The 17888-nt window shown below is 45.8% G+C and overlaps 2 protein-coding genes across 2 annotated transcripts; one reads left to right on the plus strand and one right to left on the minus strand.

The window, feature by feature from the left end:
- Positions 1 to 38: 38 nt before the first annotated feature.
- On the minus strand, positions 39 to 4270 carry mcoln3b (mucolipin TRP cation channel 3b). The gene is made up of 14 exons (XM_068743829.1): positions 4141 to 4270; positions 3463 to 3686; positions 3211 to 3378; positions 2702 to 2855; positions 2433 to 2508; positions 2247 to 2343; positions 1808 to 1907; positions 1558 to 1670; positions 1246 to 1395; positions 974 to 1075; positions 773 to 895; positions 467 to 673; positions 263 to 390; positions 39 to 155 (listed from the first exon to the last, which is right to left on the minus strand). The coding sequence occupies exons 1-14, from the start codon at positions 4181 to 4183 to the stop codon at positions 116 to 118; spliced, it is 1725 nt and encodes a 574-aa protein (XP_068599930.1). The 5' UTR covers positions 4184 to 4270; the 3' UTR covers positions 39 to 115.
- An 882-nt stretch (positions 4271 to 5152) lies between these two features.
- On the plus strand, positions 5153 to 16607 carry dnai3 (dynein axonemal intermediate chain 3). Its single transcript, XM_068743456.1, has 21 exons — positions 5153 to 5165; positions 6456 to 6640; positions 6968 to 7072; positions 7287 to 7409; positions 7500 to 7696; positions 7933 to 8049; positions 8141 to 8337; positions 8631 to 8761; positions 9364 to 9453; positions 9637 to 9726; positions 11221 to 11328; positions 11897 to 11970; positions 12139 to 12274; positions 12433 to 12532; positions 13951 to 14078; positions 14561 to 14621; positions 14889 to 15019; positions 15140 to 15347; positions 15563 to 15654; positions 15758 to 15856; positions 16389 to 16607. Exons 1-21 carry the CDS (start codon positions 5153 to 5155, stop codon positions 16494 to 16496), a joined length of 2493 nt encoding a protein of 830 aa, XP_068599557.1. The 3' UTR covers positions 16497 to 16607.
- Positions 16608 to 17888: the final 1281 nt, after the last annotated feature.

Consider the following 17888-nt stretch of genomic DNA (forward strand, 5'->3'; position numbering starts at 1 on the left):
CGCTTCACACGCTTGGCGTCTTCAGGACTTAAAATCACCTGAACGTTCAAAAAAAAAAAACCCTCTCCTGATTAGAATAAAATAAAGTGCACATTATTGCTAGATTAAAGGCCCGTCACATCTCGGAGGTCAGCCTCTCGCGATGTTTCCTAAACCTGAAAGGGGAGAAGGGAGGGGGAGGGGGACTCATTATAGCAACCGTGCTTTGACACGCTGCACTCGCATTCCCAGATTAATAACGCTGCAGGACGAATGGCTCTACCTGGTGATGCACCGGTCGAAGCAGCCGCTGGTCTCCTCCAGTCTGTAGACTCCAGAGTTCGGTAAATCTCTACACTCCGACAGGAACTTCTGCAGCTCGGTGGTCGGCGCCCCGCTCTGCTGCCGCTGCTAAATAATCGGAGGAGAGAATAAAACCTGACGGCAATAAATACAGGTCGTCATCCAAAGCGAGGGCAAGCGGTACCTTGATGGTGTCGTAGGTGTCTGTAATGATTGTGATGAAGAGGCTGAGGATCATGTAGATGAAGAGCGACACGAACGTGTAGAGGTAGACCCTGCTGAACACGAACACCAGGCTGCTCTTCTGCCCCATGTTCTTAAAGGTGGGGAACATGTCGTCTCCGTTGATCAGGGAGAACAAGCACTCTGACGCCGTGTTCAGAGTCCGGAACTTCAAAACAAACAAAACAACGTTTATTCTGTTAAGTGGTGAAATGAGCAGAACCCGTGATCACGAGTCATTCTGAGTTGTCTGTTTGTGCAAGCGAACCTTCTCGTGATACGGGCCCAGGACGACCCAGCCGCAGAAACAGTAGCTGAGGTAGATGATCCCGGCGCAGCAGATGAATCGGATGACGTTTGGGAAAGCCGCCCTTAGTGTCAGGATGAGAATCTGGTAAAACAAGAACAATCCAGCTCCACTGCGGTATCCGTAATGGATGGAACCTCCATTTTAAACAGTATGGGTTACATTATACTTCCTGAAGTAGCCCATGTAGCGGATGACCCCGATCCAGACGAACATGGTGCCCGTCCCGAGGAAGATGCTGCAGATGTCGTAGCTCGCGACGGCCTGAAACAAACGACGTGCGTTCAGGTTTGACATCGTGCTTTGCCTTTATCACGCGATAAACTAGGAGAGCACTCTGAGAGCGCAGACCTCCGGCAAGCGCCTGCTGCTAAATGTACAGACCGATAAACGCCGGCAAAAAACATAACCTCCTCGGTGGAGGTAACCATTACCTTCGTCTGGATCTCGATCTTGAGGATGGAACCAATGATGGACAGCGTGTCACTGACGATGATGAGGATATACCAACCGTTCAAGAACTCCAACTTTTCTGACCACGTGACTTCTTTAGCAGAATTCTGCCTGCAGGAGAGGGTGTACTCCTGTTTACAATGCAGGAAAATACAGGCACGTTTGACTTGAGGCCGGGGCGAAGGTTGAACTTATTAAATAGAGACATGCAGAGGTAAGCGATCCATCTGCGCAGGTGTGGAAAGGAGCGCAAGAAGTAATATGCTGTATTCGATCATCAGCAGAATACACACAAACTGCAGCTGGATCCCGTTGATGACGGAGCGCGTGCAGAGGGTGAAGGAGGTGATGCACATGATAACGATGAGGCAGTCAAACAGCACAGTGAGGAGGACGTTCCTGGAATCTGGAATGGAGAAAGAAAAAAAATCACTTGCTTCGTGGAATCTGAAAAGATTTGTCATCAAAGCCTGAAGTTTAGAATCTTGGATGTTGGCTTTGAAGAAGCGCAGATGATTCCTTCAAACGCGGAGGAGGACTCACACGCTCCCGTTACTTTCCAGTCTCTGCATTCATTGATGCTTACGTCATTGTCCAGGCCAACCTTTATCCTGCCGCTGTGAGCCTGGTTGCTGAAGGTGATCTGTTAAGCAGAAAGCTTTGTTTAAAGGAGACATATGATGGGAAAACTCACTTTTCTCATGTTTCTACACTATTATGGTGGTTTTGGGTCATTACCAACCCCAAAACAGCTAAATAAACCATCAAGTGAATTCCTGCGTAGTTCTGTAATCACCTACTGAAATGTGCACAAAATGTGCACGCACATGCATGCACGTTCATTATCATTTTAACTCCTGTCTTTACTGCGCAAACAGGCGCACAGCGCCACAAGGACAGGCAGTCAGATGTGTCATATCGCTGCTTTCGGGCCATGTCTAATGTGATCTGCTGAGCCTCGGAGATACATTAACAGGCGTACGGTAACAGTGAAGTCATAGCAGTCCGGCAGCTCTCGGTGTCTCACTGTCTCTAAATTTATGGCCTTGAGAACAAATTCGATCTTGATAGAGATCATCCTGGAAGACAAGAGCAGGCACAATTCAACCGAAGGGGTTTCACATATCTGGCACAAGAACCACCAGAGCGCCGCCGCTGATTTACTAACCTTTTAAAATGCAAGTCAAGATGTTTCAGTACTTCCTGGGATGATGTGTTACGCATCGGGAATACTTCCACGCAGTCTGTTGGATACAAACCACAGCGACATGACAGATGCTAAATGAACTCACTCGGCCCGGTAGGACTGGACTCCCCAAAAAAAAGCCAATAAGCCATAAACACTATAGCCATTTTAAAGACCATTTTATTGTTTTATTTCCACAGAACAACTTTTCATTTTTAGTGTGGTTTAGAGCATTTAATGTGCACACGTACCGGTGTCCACCTCTGCATTAATTTCAAAGGTCTCATTTCCGGGGAAGATGGTGCCGTTTCTGTAGAACTCCTGACACAGCGACAGAGGCGTGTAGAAACCGTCTTCTTTCTGGTACGCATGATTGCCGACAGTGATGTTCTGCAAATGTTCGTACTGGAAACAAATAATGGAGACGCTGGGTAAAATAAAGTCAGGTTTGTTGACAAGCGTTGCAGCTTAAGGGAACTGGATTTTACAGTTCAATGCAGTCTGAGCAGCGAAAAAACAGGAAAACTTAAAATCATGTGATCGAAGTCTGATCCCATGACGAGTTGCGTCTCGCCATGAAGGCCTGAAAAGCCTTTTGGCCTGGATGAGCATGTAAAGCTGTAAAATCCCATCAATGATTTGCTGCAGCATGAAAGCAATAAGGGGGGGGGGGGGGGGGGAGTCATGTGATAATAAAAAAACAAAAAGGGAACAGCAAATATACATTACGTTGTCGCACTGGAGGATGGCTTTCAGCTACCTGATCAATGACGTAACCGATGTAATCATACACATCGGCCTGCCTATAAACGGCGTACGTATCGATGCCTCCATCGGCGTAATTTTTCAGGAAGAGGTGCCTGAATGTCATCAGATTTTCCTCCTTAAACGTTACGACCATCTGGTTGCTCAGGCCGAAAGATACCAACTGAAACAAGGAGAGAAGAAAGCACACTTTATATGAGGGGGGTGGGGCACGTTGGACAACCTGTCCAGGTGCGTCTGATGGTACCTGGATGGTAATAATGGCGATCTTGATGATCTGCAGGATGAGCTTCCACGGCTTCCTGCTGCGAGCGTGGTACTTCTCACAAGGATTCATGAAGTAATATTTGATCTTCCTTCGGAGACGCTCCATATTGTTGTTGTTGTCCTCCATGCACTGATGCCCAGCTGCCCACGGAGGGGGGTCGTTTCTCCCAAAGGGTTCGTAGAACTCGTTCGACCCCTCCATACCTGCAAGTGAACGAGTAAATAGCACTTGTGTGCAGTGACAAATATGGCATGACGATGTCAAAGTGTGTTCTAGGTAATGTACAGCGAATATAAATGTCCCTTTACGAAAGGGATGCCCACAAAAGGCTGAAACCTGATGAAGCTCTGGAAACTATTCTAATATTATTGATGGTAATCTCGTGTGGGGTTTTTTCTTCCTGAGTACAGAGGAATCGTAATCTCTCGTTCTTCCAGTTCTTCAGGCCAATTAGTAAATGGTTGACTACAGGTAAGTAGGAAACTCTCTGAAGCAGCGTTAAATAATACACAGCAGCTCACATTAAAAAAAACCTGATCAGTTTCCACCATCAATAATAAAGTAGTCCGTTCAACTTGTAGGCGACCATAATCGATCGCGTCGATCCTAAACGATCGAGAACATAAATCGAGTTGGGGGGGGGGGGGGTCCTCTCACCTGAGTCCTGAACGCGGGCTACGTCATCCCCTTCTTGTCGCATCCACCTGTCGGTCGCGGCGCGCGCGCGTTGCGTCCAAATTGTCCACCTTCTGTTAAAGGGAATAGTCGCAACAACTCGGGCGTTCCTTCCCTCTCGGAGCTATTGTTGGATTACCGTAATCCGGAGTGCGCTTTGTGTTTTGTGAGCGAATCTGGCAGGTCTCAGGTAACGACGGTGTACGTCACACGTTGCATGGCTCCGATTGGCTCTTGGATATATCAGTCAAATGTTGAGCGTCCTCTTGTAACCCTGGCAACCAAACAATCCACGAGCGAAGAGGCTTTCAAGCTAGTTTAGCTACCGGTAAACTTTATTTATCTGTCTTTAAACTGCAGATATAATAATGATATACTGTAGTGGGACTTTAGATAACTGAAGGGGCGGCACATTCGATTAAACAAGAGTTTACTTAATAAACAACAACCAGGAGTGAGCGAGCAAGTATGCTAATGTGTGCTAAATTGACTTTAGAACAGGATAGATAGAAAAACAAGAGCTTCAAGGATGCTAATTAGCATTAAAGGTAATTAAAACAAAAAAGGCAAATGCAGCAGCACACAAGATTCATATAGCATGTTGTTTCCTCCTTGTTCTTGTTTCCTGTTATTACCACAGCAGTGATGCTACTGTCACCACTGAAAACATGAAAAGATACTAATCTGTATGAAGTTATTCACATTTGCTATTATTTTGCGTTACACAATAATAATAATAATTTGATCTCAAGCTGTTTTAACAGTGTAAAACTCTCTCGCTCAATAAAAGGGAAAGGGAAGTTTATAGTTCTCTCCACAAGATGGCGCCAGTGCAACAATAATGATTTGTGCTGGTGTCTGGTGTGGAAATAGAATCTAATCCAGATCAATGCAGTTTAATTCTTGGTGTTTTTCTGTGTAAACTTTGTCCTTGTCATTAGACTGGATGCTGCCAAAGACGCAAACCAATGCAGGAAGCAGAGCAGGAAATGAGATGACGAGTACAGGTGAGTGTAATAATTCAAGTACATTTAATGTGCTAAATGCATACATGAGTTTATTAGCATAGCATAGTTTATAGTGTAAATATAATGTTAAAAATGTCTATTCACCCATTTCCCATTCAGACAAGAAGAATCAGCTGCTTGCAGAAGAAGAAGAAATTCCTGGTATTTATTTTCCCCATTTTTCCAAAGTTATGTTTCACAACCCAAAAGAAGACTGATTCTTTAAATTTCATATGATTTATATCTTATATGACATTGCATATGAAAATGTAATAATTGTATTGCTACATTGTCTCACTCTGGTTTATGCCAACATACCAGCACTTAAACATTTTGGCTATAAATTATGTCATAATCTTGAATTTAAACCTGTCCTAAAATTCCTATTCCAAAAGTAAAATGCAGAAGGTTACGGATTTAGATGGTTAAGATATTTAACTCGCACTAAATGATTTTTTTTTAATCAAAACAAAAAGCTGTAATGGATTGTTGCATTAACTTATATCTCAAGCAAATCAAAATGTGGATTCCACGGTTGAGATATAACTGACACGAGGAGTGTGACTTTCTGCTGTAATGATTTTGGCATGAAGCCTAAGTGGTGTGAGTGGGAAAAGCTCGACACACCCAGCCTGGAAGTGGTTACTTAAGCTGTGCTTTAGCATTCCCAGTGTCCCCCCCAGCAACCTCCCGAAGAGGCTTTGAAGAGAGCGGCCGCGAGCGAGATGAAAACTGTCATTATGAAGAGCCATGTTTACTGCCGTGTGTCCCGGACTGAGGCTGACTTTGATATGGATCTGCCTGCAAAGGCTGTTAAGGAAAACGTTGCAGTGGTAATGGTCCATCCACTGAGCGGTTTACGTCTGCAGTTCATGCCGATCTCCTTCTCACATACGAGCAATGTGCACAATCATTTCATTTTGAATGCTGCGCGGAAAGCCGTCGTAAGGATTGCATTTCATCCGAGGGTGGTCCGCCCCGCAGGGAGGGGCAGGTGAAAGATCAGAGGCCGTGTGTTTGATCTGAAAAGGCCTCGGGCAGTGTTGGATTTAAAGCGGGTCCTTTCTGTGAGTCTCCGTTGACCAGAGCGTTTCAGGCCTGTGGTTGTAATATCGCCACATGTCCGTTTTCATCTGACTGATGAAGCTGCATGAAAAACAGGACCTGCAGTAAAAGCAGCCGATGGGAGAGGACATAGAAAAGATAACCTTTCAAACCCTGGACGAGCGCAAAAGAAATGATAACCTGGTACAGTTCTTTTACATACTGACCGTGAACTCTCTTTCCAAGGTCATCCTGATGATGTCATCCCCTTGATTGTGACATCATGCACCCAGGAGCTCTTCGGTTGTCTTGCTGATGATCATGTGACAGAGGAGAACCCTTACAAGCTGCTGAAGAAAGACGATATCCTACAGGACATCAAGACGAGGGCCGCGGTGTCCGATTTCACCCCCGTTAAGAAGATTGTGCTGGTGAGGTGATCCATTGTGACACATTACCCCCCCCCCCCCCCCCCCCCCTTCACACACACACACACACACACACACATTTTGACAGAGGTTGTGTGCATTAAATACAGAGATTAGCAGCATCATGTCTGGGCTTAAAATATACAATGAAGAGAGAGAGGTGATTGTGCTGACTGTCCTGCTTCAGGTGGGATCATGTGACCTCTTAACTGGGAGTTCTGTGTCGTCGTGTGTCTGAAGCAACTTTCTTGTTCGGGTCCCGGACATTGATCGAACAAGATTTATATGACTACTGCGAATGACACGTGTCTTTATCATATTCCTGTATAGGACTACCCAGAGGAGGAGCTCCTGCTGGTTTATGACCGGGACTACACCTATGGTAACAACTTCTACCTGGTTCTCACACCAGAGGCCAAGAGCAGACTCCTCAATGTAAGCTCACAACAGCTTTTATTTTGTAAAGACGTCAGCCGGCTGGCATCAGAGGCCAGTCGGCTTTGGAAAGCCAATTTATTATTGCTGCAGCTGCAAAAAAAAAACTTGTGAAACAAATTCACAATCTTGCTCTAATGCAGAAGTAATAAACTTCCGATTTAGTGTTCTGTTGTTCTTTTTATGTTCTCAAACTTGTCTCTGTGTTCTGCAGCCGCCACAACCAGAGCAACCAGAAGAGAACGAAGTCAAAGAATCCTGCCAACCAAAGCCTTGGATATCACTTGGTAGCGAACAGGAAATAGACAATGAATCTGTCAAAGAGACCAGACCGAAGGTACTGCCGTCTTTAAAACATCAGGCACATATTAAATTCCTTCATGCCCTCTCGTCCCATCTATTCTATTCTACATCTCTTTGTCTTCAGCTGCGGTACAAGTTCTCCAGAGTGTTGAGGAAGTTCGGTGAACCAGTCTGTCTTTCAGACCACAACCCTGCACGCGCTAAGAATAGCTACGTCGAGTGTGCCCCCTACCAAGACAGCAGATCCAGCATCAAGCAGATGGAGAGGGACTGTGGGACGCAGGCTGTTCTCAGGGTGCAGAGCAGCACTCAAACACAAAGGTAGGCCAGGAAAACCGCAGCAGAAATGGATCTGTTCTACACAAGAACATTTTCTGTCGAACAGATCCTTTGTGCTTTTTACTCAGAAGCTGCAGATTACATCATCATATATTACTGACATGCTCATAAAATAAAATCCACCATATCCCCCCCCCCCCCCCCCCCCCTCCGTTTCACTTCTAGAAACTCAATCTCCACTAATGCATTGCATATTAATTTTCTGCCCCCCTTTTCAGGATATTTAAGAGGAATATCTTCACCCAGTATGTCCCAAGAGAGTTAAGTGATGAAGACAAAGAGAACGTCCTCCAGTCTGAGAGTCTGAAAGATTTTTGCAACTCTGTGACACCCAGGTAAAAATATATGCTAGGAGTTCTTCCATAATCCAACTGCAATGGAATACTCTAAAGGACACTGAGGTGGAAAAACGTGTATGTTCTTCAGGGTTCTCCAGGCCCTTCAGCAAGAAGAACTCAATAACGTGTTCTCCGACGACTGTGCCGATCTGAGGACGGAAGCCGAGGACAGCGAGTGGTCGGCAAAGACTTCCGTAGGTCTCACGCTTTATCAGATCTTAAGAGACCAGAAGGACACAAAGGACAAGAAAATCAGCTGCATCAACTGGCATCCTACCATCTACGGTACAGGACTCAAGTGCTATGAGGTCATCAAGAACCTGCTGTAAAATCAATTATTTGTATCAGATTACTTTAGTTCACCTTTCAGAACAAATGCGGTCAATACTGCTATCCTGCACGCAGCGAGAACATCTATTATAACACGAAGCTTAAAAATGTTGAAGCTATGCTCCCAGTCGCGATCAAGATATTACTCCCAACTCAAATCTCGATCTTTTGCGGCAGCAGATTTGTTTTCCTGCAGCCGAGCAGTGGACACACCGGTTGGCATGACGTTGTGTTTTTTTATGTGGTAGGTGTGTTAGCTGTGGCTTTGACAGAGAAAAAGGATGAGCAGTCGGACCAGTCCACGACTTCTCCCGGCAGACCCTCTCTCATTCGCTTCCATTGCCTCTCGGACCCCTGTGACCCCTGCTCAGACGCCCAGGTATGGAAACGGCATGATGGGCCGCGAGTCAAAGTGTTTAAAAAAAAAAAAAAGACCAAGAAGATGCATTTGTCTCTCTCACTGACGGCTGACGGGCGAATTCTGACCTTATCATTTCTGTTCCAGACACACGTTTTCTGTCAAATGGCTGCACGGACTTGCTTTGTGTCCTCATCACAGGCAAAATTTGAGACGCTCTATTGATTTGATTTCAATCAATGGAGCTGCGCCGTTAAAATTGCTCATGAAGTAATACGAGTTCCGATGACGTGTTTCAGTTTCACCGTCTGCCTGAGCGGTGGTCAAAGCAGCAGAGAGGAAACCAGATACGTCAAATAATGGAAATCATTACATCTAGCTAGTCTGGCCAGTGAAGTCGAGTTTTTGCCCCTCATTTTAAACTCCAGGGGATTTAAACACCATCCAGCCCCTCTTTTGCCTCTTTTGCCTCATGAAATGGAATCTACTGTATGCATTTGGTTTTGCGGCTCAGAAGATGAACGCCACATGGAGAGAGATGAGAATAAATGAACACTTGGTCTGTCTACTTTTGAAGTATCGTCTTTCTGCCTTGTGTTTGTGGGTTTCTGTCTTGCTTGCAGCTGCTGCTGGAGTCCCCAGACGACATTTCTGCCTTTGAGTTCTGCCCCTCCGATCCAAATCTTATAGCTGGCGGCTGCGTAAATGGCCAGGTATGCACTCGACCTGATTGATCTTTTCATCCGCTGCCTGAGAACACTTTACTCAGTACCTTCAAAATAAAGGAATATATTTTCAATCACATTCACATCCTATAAATGTTTTTCATACTTGTTTTTAAAATTTGATTTCATCGTGTTTGATATCCAGCGATTGATTGAATTTCACGTGTTCAGGTCGTGTTGTGGGACATTTCTGCTCACGTCACACACCTACAAGAACAGCAGCCTGGAAGTGAAAAGGCTTCTGTCAACACGGGCACACTAGTGAGTCCTCACATCCTGTCCCTAATGTACACACTGTTGATCCAGTGTTCCGTGTTTGCGTTTGTTGCCTTACATGTGGTATCGGTTACCGGGATTCTTGATGACGTCAGCTCGGTTTATTCAAACACGGGCCCTCGGTTTGGTAGAGCACGCGGCGCATTCCCTGTAAAGACAGGCTGAACTCTTCGTATGACAGAGTGAGATGATGAAACATGAACTCCTGGCTTCCCTCCTCATCATCACCCTTTCATTAGATGGAAATGCAGAAGCCTAACTGTCCTTTTCAAACTAGCCACAGCTGTCAAAACTAGTTCCACAAACCCGCTAATGCCAAGCCTGACTCAAAGCAAGTTTGTGTCATTTGCATGACCCACACTGCAAGAGCATCTCTTACAAAAAAGCCACATCGAGCAGGACGATGCTACTGCACAAAAAATACTCTGAGACCGCAGAGTAAACGAATATTTAATGCCATATGTGAGCTATTTAAATCCTGTTATGAACTGTAATAAAGACAAGATGCAGAGAGAGAAGTAAAAGTGACAAAAACCAGCACTCAGATTTAAGCCGACAGCATAGCTCGTACATTAAATCCACCGTTTCCTGTTGAGACTTCCAGACACCAAATATTAAACCTTTTCTGCCGCTCAAAGCCCGACCTCCTTCCTCTCGGCCGCTGTGTTTAAATAGACATATACCCCCATCATCCAGCCCCCATTTGCTTTGTGTGTTTTTATCGCCTCTACAAGAACAGCTGTCTCCATCCCAGTCCGTGCTGCTTCCTTTCATACCACCCCCCCGCCCCCCCCCCCCCTCCATACCTCCCTCCATTCTCTCTGTCCTTGTTTGCTCTTCATTCTCTCTAGAGTCAACAGCATCAGCTCACGGACCCCAGCTGTTAGGCAAGTCCTCCATCCTCAGAAGATAACACACAGGCAAATCAAATCCCTCCTTTCCCTTTTGTTTGCAGTGCCAGCAGCAGCCGTCGCATCTGCTTATCCGCTAAAAGTCTTTATTGCCACGCCGAGCGGTGTGAAAGCTGCGCTATACCAACGCCTGTTGCTACTGTAGCCTGTCAGATAAATGAAGATTTAAAATCCTGCAGTAAGTTGACCTGTAGGCACAAACTGCTATCGAACTAGCAGCAAGGCTTTAAAATGTTCTTTTTTTTTTTACTTTGGCACATACTCAACTGCTCATTCCAATAAAGGGCACTATAATCACTGGCGTGCGGGATTTAGGATGCTTAATTTACAAGAAACGGACTGTAATATTCATAAATGTGTTTCTGCAAAAGCCCAGAATAGACCAAAAAAACCATCTCCACATGATTCTAGAGGAAAAAGGACCTTTCACTTCAGTGTGAAATGATCATTTAGTTTAGTTTCCATGCTACGTGTTACAGTGTGTGAATATCACGCTGGGCCGTCTTACCACCGGAGATCACTGTACATTCTGCTGCTTTTGTGTCTGACCTCCTACCAGGCCCTCGAGGATGACCAGAAAAAGACCCCCGTTGTGCGCTGCTGTGCGCTGTCTGCCTTGGAGAGCAGACACAATGCCCCGATCAGCGACATCCACTGGTTGCCACCGACATTTGAGGTACGCGGATCAGAGCACAGAAACAGAGGCTTACTTCCTGACCTTTTTCCATCACAGGTGCTTTGATCATGTGTTAAATACTCCCACAAGGTTAAACAGTAATTTTATTTTTTTATTCAACCTATCTTGATTAACAAAAATTGTTATAGGTGACGGAACCAGCAGAGCTTTCAGCAAAACATTCTGGAATGTTTTCTGCTTCCCAAGCTTCTATCTAATGTAAACACTGGGGCACATTATCCAACATACCAGAGGCAGCAAGAGTCAATTTCATTCCTACACACCTCAGACTCAAAGTGATTCTAAACACTAAATGCCAGATCAGGTCTCTCATTGCTCTAAGGATTGCTATATCTACCGGTAGTTTTGGAATTTATTTCTGGCTAAGGTTAAAAGCCACTTGAATTGAACGAGATTACGAGACGATAAAGATCCAGTGGGCCCAGGGTCCGGGCTAGGAGCTTCAACTGCAACGGTCCGTGATGGCTTTCTGCAGAAAAGTGATTGAATATTTGTCTCTTGACCACACTCAGCCATTTGTTAATTTTGTGACTCTGCCTCTGTTTAGGTGAGCAGGACAGGCTTAGCGGTGGAGAACAGGCTAAACATTTCCGTTCAGGTTGTCTCCTGCTCCTCCGACGGGTAGGTCGCAGACGGAAAATGTGCAAGTAAAACGTCAAACATTAAACCTACATCTGCCCGATTAAAGTAATAAAGTTTGCAGCCGTCAACAATGATTAAACCTTTGATCATTTCCACGCTGCTGTGTGTGTGTGTGTGTGTGTGTGTGTGTGTCCCTCCCCCCTGTAGCTTTCTGATGTTCTGGGATGTGCGAGTACCGAAACAGTCGAGCCAATCAGCCGCCGACCGGAAGCCCCAGTCGACGGCTCACGGCGCCCCCAACACTTTCAAACACCTCGACCGGACGTGGAAACCTCTGTTCGGGGTACCGCTGGGTTCACAGAACTCAAATGAGTCAATCCATTTTATTTTGACATTTCTTTTCTGTAGTTTCCAAATCTTTTGAACGTACGTCCGTGAATTTGGTCGGAACGTTGTTTAATCTGCCAGTTTTTTAGACATCAAAGGTCATCTTCTTGTCAGGTTTCCTTCCGAAGGATGGATAGCGGTGGAGAATACACCCCCTTGAAGTTCAGCCTGGTACACGACACCTGCGGTGGTGATAATACGGGTCCGGCCACAGGTGAGAATCTCTCCTTAAGGCGGCGTCGGTTTATTTGTTTCTGTCTGTGGTGCTGCCTCGCCCTTTCCCTTCAGTCATCCACACAAATAAACGTTACCCAACGACAGCGATTTGTGCAACAAACACTGTCTGGCTTTAGTTTTCCTTAAGCACCTTAAGGGAGTGGGTCGAACGTCTCTGCAAAAGCAATTGTCCAAAAGATGATATCTAATCAAGGATTTAATCACAATCACCTGTGATGCAAATTACATGACAAGCGTGACTTTGCCATTTTGTCACTGAAACGTGTTCAAGGATTTCTCTGGAGGAGGAGGAGGATCCCGGATTCTTTAGTTCTGCTGTGGATGGTTGAACACAGTGATCATTGGGGCAGGGCTCACCTCTCCTCCGGTTTCGTAGCACTTTATTAAGTGATACCTCCCAGACAAGGCCCTCATAGTTGCAGAGCATTAACCTCACTGACTGTCAGCTCTTTGCAATATGCTGCTCAGTCTCCTCGAAGGCCAGAAGGTGATCGTGTGCGTCCTGCTGGTCAAGTAGAGACCGGTCTTTGTCTTGGATGAAGGTCCGTCCATAAACACAGCTTTGGTGGCTGGCGGGTGTGGAATTAATATGTTCATGAACCGAGTTCATAAGTATGCTGCCCCCCCCCAGCTGCCCTTAGGGAGTCTGTTATTGAAGTTTTAATGGCTGCCATTGAATTTGATATTGAAGCAGGAAGGCTCCACTTTTGTGGGACGTAGCAACAGATGAGCGGCAGCGCGCCGTCACAAAAGCTCGTAAACTTCCACAGGTGCAGCCGTGCTGTATCGCCTGACTCTTATCTTTACACACATCTTAACCGGGGGGGGAGTGGATTCAGAAGATGCGTGAGTGGGTAATGTGATCTGACCTTGAGAAACGAATCCGGCGGAGTGAAGCAGAGGCTTGATCGGCGGGCGTGAGCAGAAAGTCCCGCACTGTCCAGACCATCAGGCCTTTGTGATGGAAAATGACTCTTCCATCACAGCCAGCCCTGCCTATCTCAACCGTCCCACCCTTCTCCCTTACCATCACCCCCCCCCCCCCAACACAATCCTCATTCCCACCTCCACCTCCTTTCTTTCCCACTCCACTCACATCCCCTTTTACCAGCCCATTCACTTCAGCTGTACCCCCCTCCACCGCCCTCTCTTTTGTCCTGCTGTCATCTTGCTCATGGTCAGATTACAGCGCAGGCTACACTAATGCCACTGTTCACTCGCTCTCGTTTCCATACAGTGACTTAATGTTACGTATCTTTTCCTTTAAATGTGTGAACAGCAGCTATGACCGAGTGGTTTTGTGTTCTACATTTTAGTCCCTCGTGTGGCTCTAAAGCCCCGTGAATGTTACCATAAGTCTGAGCTGAATTTTTAATGTCAACTTAATTCCTACAGTAGAAAGCCCAGTTGGAAATGGTTCTAAAACAGAGCTCATCCCAGACTACAGCCGGCTCCGAGCGCCCTCGGCTAACACACTCCAAACTCTTGAAGATGTCAACATCAAGCTCTGCATGGGGACAGAGGTAAACGGTCCTGCCGGCTGTGTTGTGTTAGTATATTATACAGATTTACGACTTTAATTCTCCTACAATCTCTGCACACACACACACACACATTATTCTGTATTTACATCAGGAGTGTCTTCCCAGTCTGGCCCAGGGTGTGACCCGTTCATCTCCAACAATGCATCAGCGACTCCAGCGACCAACCTCCACAAAGTGTTTGGATCTATTCCAACACTAAAAGTGGAAATTGTATCCAAGAGTGAAGAGCTCAGATTATTTTAGCCTCGCTCTTGTGTATACACACACTCCTCATGTGTACACACTCTTGTGTGCAGTCACGGCGAGATGAATTATGTCTGAGCTGAAATGGGTGTTGAGTTGAGTTCGTTATTGTCTTGAAAAGAAAAGAAAAGTTTACAGAATCTGTGTGAGAAGCGTCAGACGTTTCCAAGATTATTAATTGCTTCCTCGTTCCATGATGTGTTTATTTTTACTGCTAGAACGGGGAGATTGTTTTCACCGACTGGAAAATGGAGAAGGACGACTCTGGTCAGCTACGCAGTGAGTATTAGAGTGATTTGAAAGAAAAATAAACGTGCAAATCTTATATTCTTGACCATCCAAAACCTGCAAACCACGACTGACCGTGAGCCAAAGGAGAGCAGAGTGTGGTTTGTTCTCCTCTGAAGTTAACCACAATGGTAATGAAAGTCCTGAGAGAGAAAAAAGAAGGAGTCGGTTTAATCAGGAAAGCATGTCCAAACCAACATGTAATTTAATGACCGTTCTAGTTCATTGTTGCTCGGCTTCACTTCCTGTCTCTCCCAGGTACCAAGCCCCTGCACTCTTTTAACATCCATCAGTTGTGTGTGAACGCGGTGCAGCGGTCGCCCTTCTTCCAAAACATCATTTTGACGATCGGAGGCTATAACTTTGCCATCTGGAGGGAGGGAATGATGGTAACGGCACCTGTCCCTATGTCGCACGCACCCGCAACGATTACGATCACACGCAAAAAGCCGTCATAGACTTTAGTGTAACGAATCCATCGACATTCAATTCAATGCTTCAACGCCCAGTACGCCCCCATCGTCCTGTCACCGAGATCCGAGGAGCTCTACACCGCAGGGTGCTGGTCCCCGACCCAGCCAGCGACCATCTTCACGGGGAGGGAGGACGGCAGCATTGAAGCGTGGAACCTGGAGGAAAAGACCAGCAAGCCCTCGTACGTCCATTCACAGGCCACCGAAGCCAAGGTGACCTTCATCAAACCCTGGCCCGCCTCCCGTGAGTTCCTCACCTCCTGCTGCAATGAGAGAAATGATGAACATGAAAAACAGATCAAATCTGGTGGAAGATAAGATGAATATATAACGACCTTAAAGCATTTGAATAATCTCCCTTTGACAGTTTTTATTTCCATGGGCTTTTTCCTTTGTTGTAAAATCTTTTTATTTACGATACTCATTTACTTGTATTTATTTTTATTTTTTTGCATGAAGCCAAGCAGCATTTCCTGGCTGTGGGCGATGACGTAGGAACGGTCAGTATATTACAAATCCCAAAGGCACTCTACCGTTTCTCCGGCAATGAGGTAATTCAGGCCATTCGCATCTGTTGCACTTTTTTTTAATATATTTAGTTATTTGAAAAGAGAAATAAAGATGCGAAGTGGTCTTTGTTTTGTTTGCCTGCAGATATTGAGTGTGGGTAAATACTTTGAGCGGGAAGAAAACAGGCTGAAGACGTTTTTCAGCAGAGAACAAGAGGAAGCTGCAGATCCCAGGAAGAAAACGGTGAGCTGGAGATTCTGACTGATTTTATAGAACCTTTCAAACAGAGGAGCAAACACTATATAAATGCGTCAGTTAAAACAGGTCAAACCTTTCCTGACTGGTCAGGAAAACGACTGACAAATTATTGTTTCATTGGTAGAAAATGGGGGGCCAGTCCTCGTCCTCTGTGTCCTCTGCTCAGTCCCTGTTTGTCTTCCCGTCTCCCTTCCCTCATGTTTAATTCATCCAGATCAGCATTTGATCCTTTCCTCCAGGGAGAGTATAATTATGGACATTCAGTGCCTGGCAGTCTGTCTGCTATCTAGGGAAGCTAGATCATTTAGAGGATACATGTTTAGAGCTTAGACTTGATGGCAGTCACGTGATTAAAAGTGGTTACAGAATATTATCATTTGACAAACACTCCACCTCTGGTGAAAGGAGATGACAGCAGGGAAATGCATGACATAAAACTTGGGAACAGTCGGACTTCTTAACCTTTGTGCTTCCAGCTTCATTTGATTTGCGGCTGATTTTTCTGTTTTTACCACAGGAGCCTGAAAAACCTGCAAAATCCAATGAAGACAATGAAGAGGAATCCATGAAGGAATACCGGGATCACCTGATGATGGAGGAAAACATCCTAAAGGCACAACCATAATAATAATAACAATGTCCACAGTTCATAATGTCCAGTATAATCTAGCAGTTCAGCCAGAGTCAGTGGAGACCAAAATAGGTAGACTTGTCCCATCTGCCATTTGAAATAAAGTCTGGCTTCTGTCCAATCACTGGTTAGACTCGACTTGGTGGCTGTTTCCCTTTCAGGGAGTTGTAGCGACTGTCTGTCCTGCTCCACAGACTCTTAGAGTCTCACTGCTTCACTGGGACATATTGCTGGCAGGGGCATCGCTGAGACCCGGGTGACGAAGAGGGCCTCTGCTCTCCAGCCTTCCGGTCCTCAGACCTTTCTGGGAACTCTGTTTTTGCAGGCCTCTTTCCCGTGTGGAGTCTCTCACTTTCTCCCGGGCCAGCTAAAGAATGTGCCTTCTGCAGACCGACACAGAGACGTGCTGGGAGTGTCTTCACCCTGGCCTCGGTTAGCTATTATTGTAATAGCCAATGCAAAGAATGTATTCACTGTAAACACATGTGGCATTTCAAAGATCCACGTTTGCAGGTTAGGCTTCTCTGCTGAGAATTTCTTTTTTGTTTTGGGCAATGGACAACACCGCATAAACCCGGCAAACCCCCCCACATCCAGGGATGAAGGGCTTTTCATAATGTCCATTGTCCCGCAGTTGATTTCTTCATCTAAGGACAAGAGAAATTCCCAAACATTAAAGGAAATCTTTCACTCAGGGTGGTGTCCTTAGTGAAAGAAACAATGTGAGCAGGTGCTGTAAATCTGGCCTGGCGAATGAAGCCATTCCCTCGGCATTGTTCTGGTTGGCCTCCTGCTGGGGAGGGTGTTCGGTGGGCTGCACTGGAGTGATGGGCCGCTGCCTGAATCTCTCACCGTAGGGCGCCCTGACCCGGACATTTCACACATAGCCTTCTTCAACAGTCAAGTTGAGCATCACAAGGCCCACATGAGGAAGAATATTAAAACTGCGTCTAAATGTTGGCCTCAGAGGAACAAAAACAGGTTTGCATTTAATCAAAAAAGATGCATGTCATTAAATATATTCTGTACATTGAGTGTACAACCACTGTAGATTTGCTGAAAATCTCCCTGCTGAACTGTCTGTGTGAGGTTCACGAGTCGACCTTTGACCTCACAGGAGAGCGGGCGACGGGGACACCACTGTGGAATGTTCCCTCTTGACTCCTTTTCACTTTCTAATTTCCAAACTCTCAAACGTTGGAATTCCGTTCGTTTCACCTTGCCCCTCCCAACATGCCGTCCTTATGTGAGAGACGTGGACATCCGTACGGCTCCGGTGAGCTAAGCTATCCCAGCTAGCGCCTGGCATTTTTAGCCATCAAACAACAAAATGACCGAGCATATTCCTCTGAAATAATCCCCCCCCCCCCAAAAAAAAAAGAAGAA

The sequence above is a fragment of the Brachionichthys hirsutus genome, chromosome 9, assembly GCF_040956055.1.
Source record: "Brachionichthys hirsutus isolate HB-005 chromosome 9, CSIRO-AGI_Bhir_v1, whole genome shotgun sequence".
Lineage (NCBI taxonomy): Eukaryota > Metazoa > Chordata > Actinopteri > Lophiiformes > Brachionichthyidae > Brachionichthys > Brachionichthys hirsutus.

What these genes read in the sequence shown, in the direction of transcription:
- dnai3 (XM_068743456.1), top strand. An exon ending in TGCAACTCTGTGACACCCAG is followed by an intron (nt 8,050 to 8,140) that starts GTAAAAATATAT and finishes TATGTTCTTCAG; the next exon opens with GGTTCTCCAGGCCCTTCAGC. An exon ending in GCGGCTGCGTAAATGGCCAG is followed by an intron (nt 9,454 to 9,636) that starts GTATGCACTCGA and finishes TCACGTGTTCAG; the next exon opens with GTCGTGTTGTGGGACATTTC.
- mcoln3b (XM_068743829.1), bottom strand. Translation starts at nt 4,183, where the DNA reads ATGCGACAAGAAGGGGATGACGTAGCCCGCGTTCAGGACTCAG. An exon ending in TAATGCAGAGGTGGACACCG is followed by an intron (nt 2,509 to 2,701) that starts GTACGTGTGCAC and finishes TGTATCCAACAG; the next exon opens with ACTGCGTGGAAGTATTCCCG. An exon ending in GCTACTTCAGGAAGTATAAT is followed by an intron (nt 896 to 973) that starts GTAACCCATACT and finishes TTGTTTTACCAG; the next exon opens with ATTCTCATCCTGACACTAAG.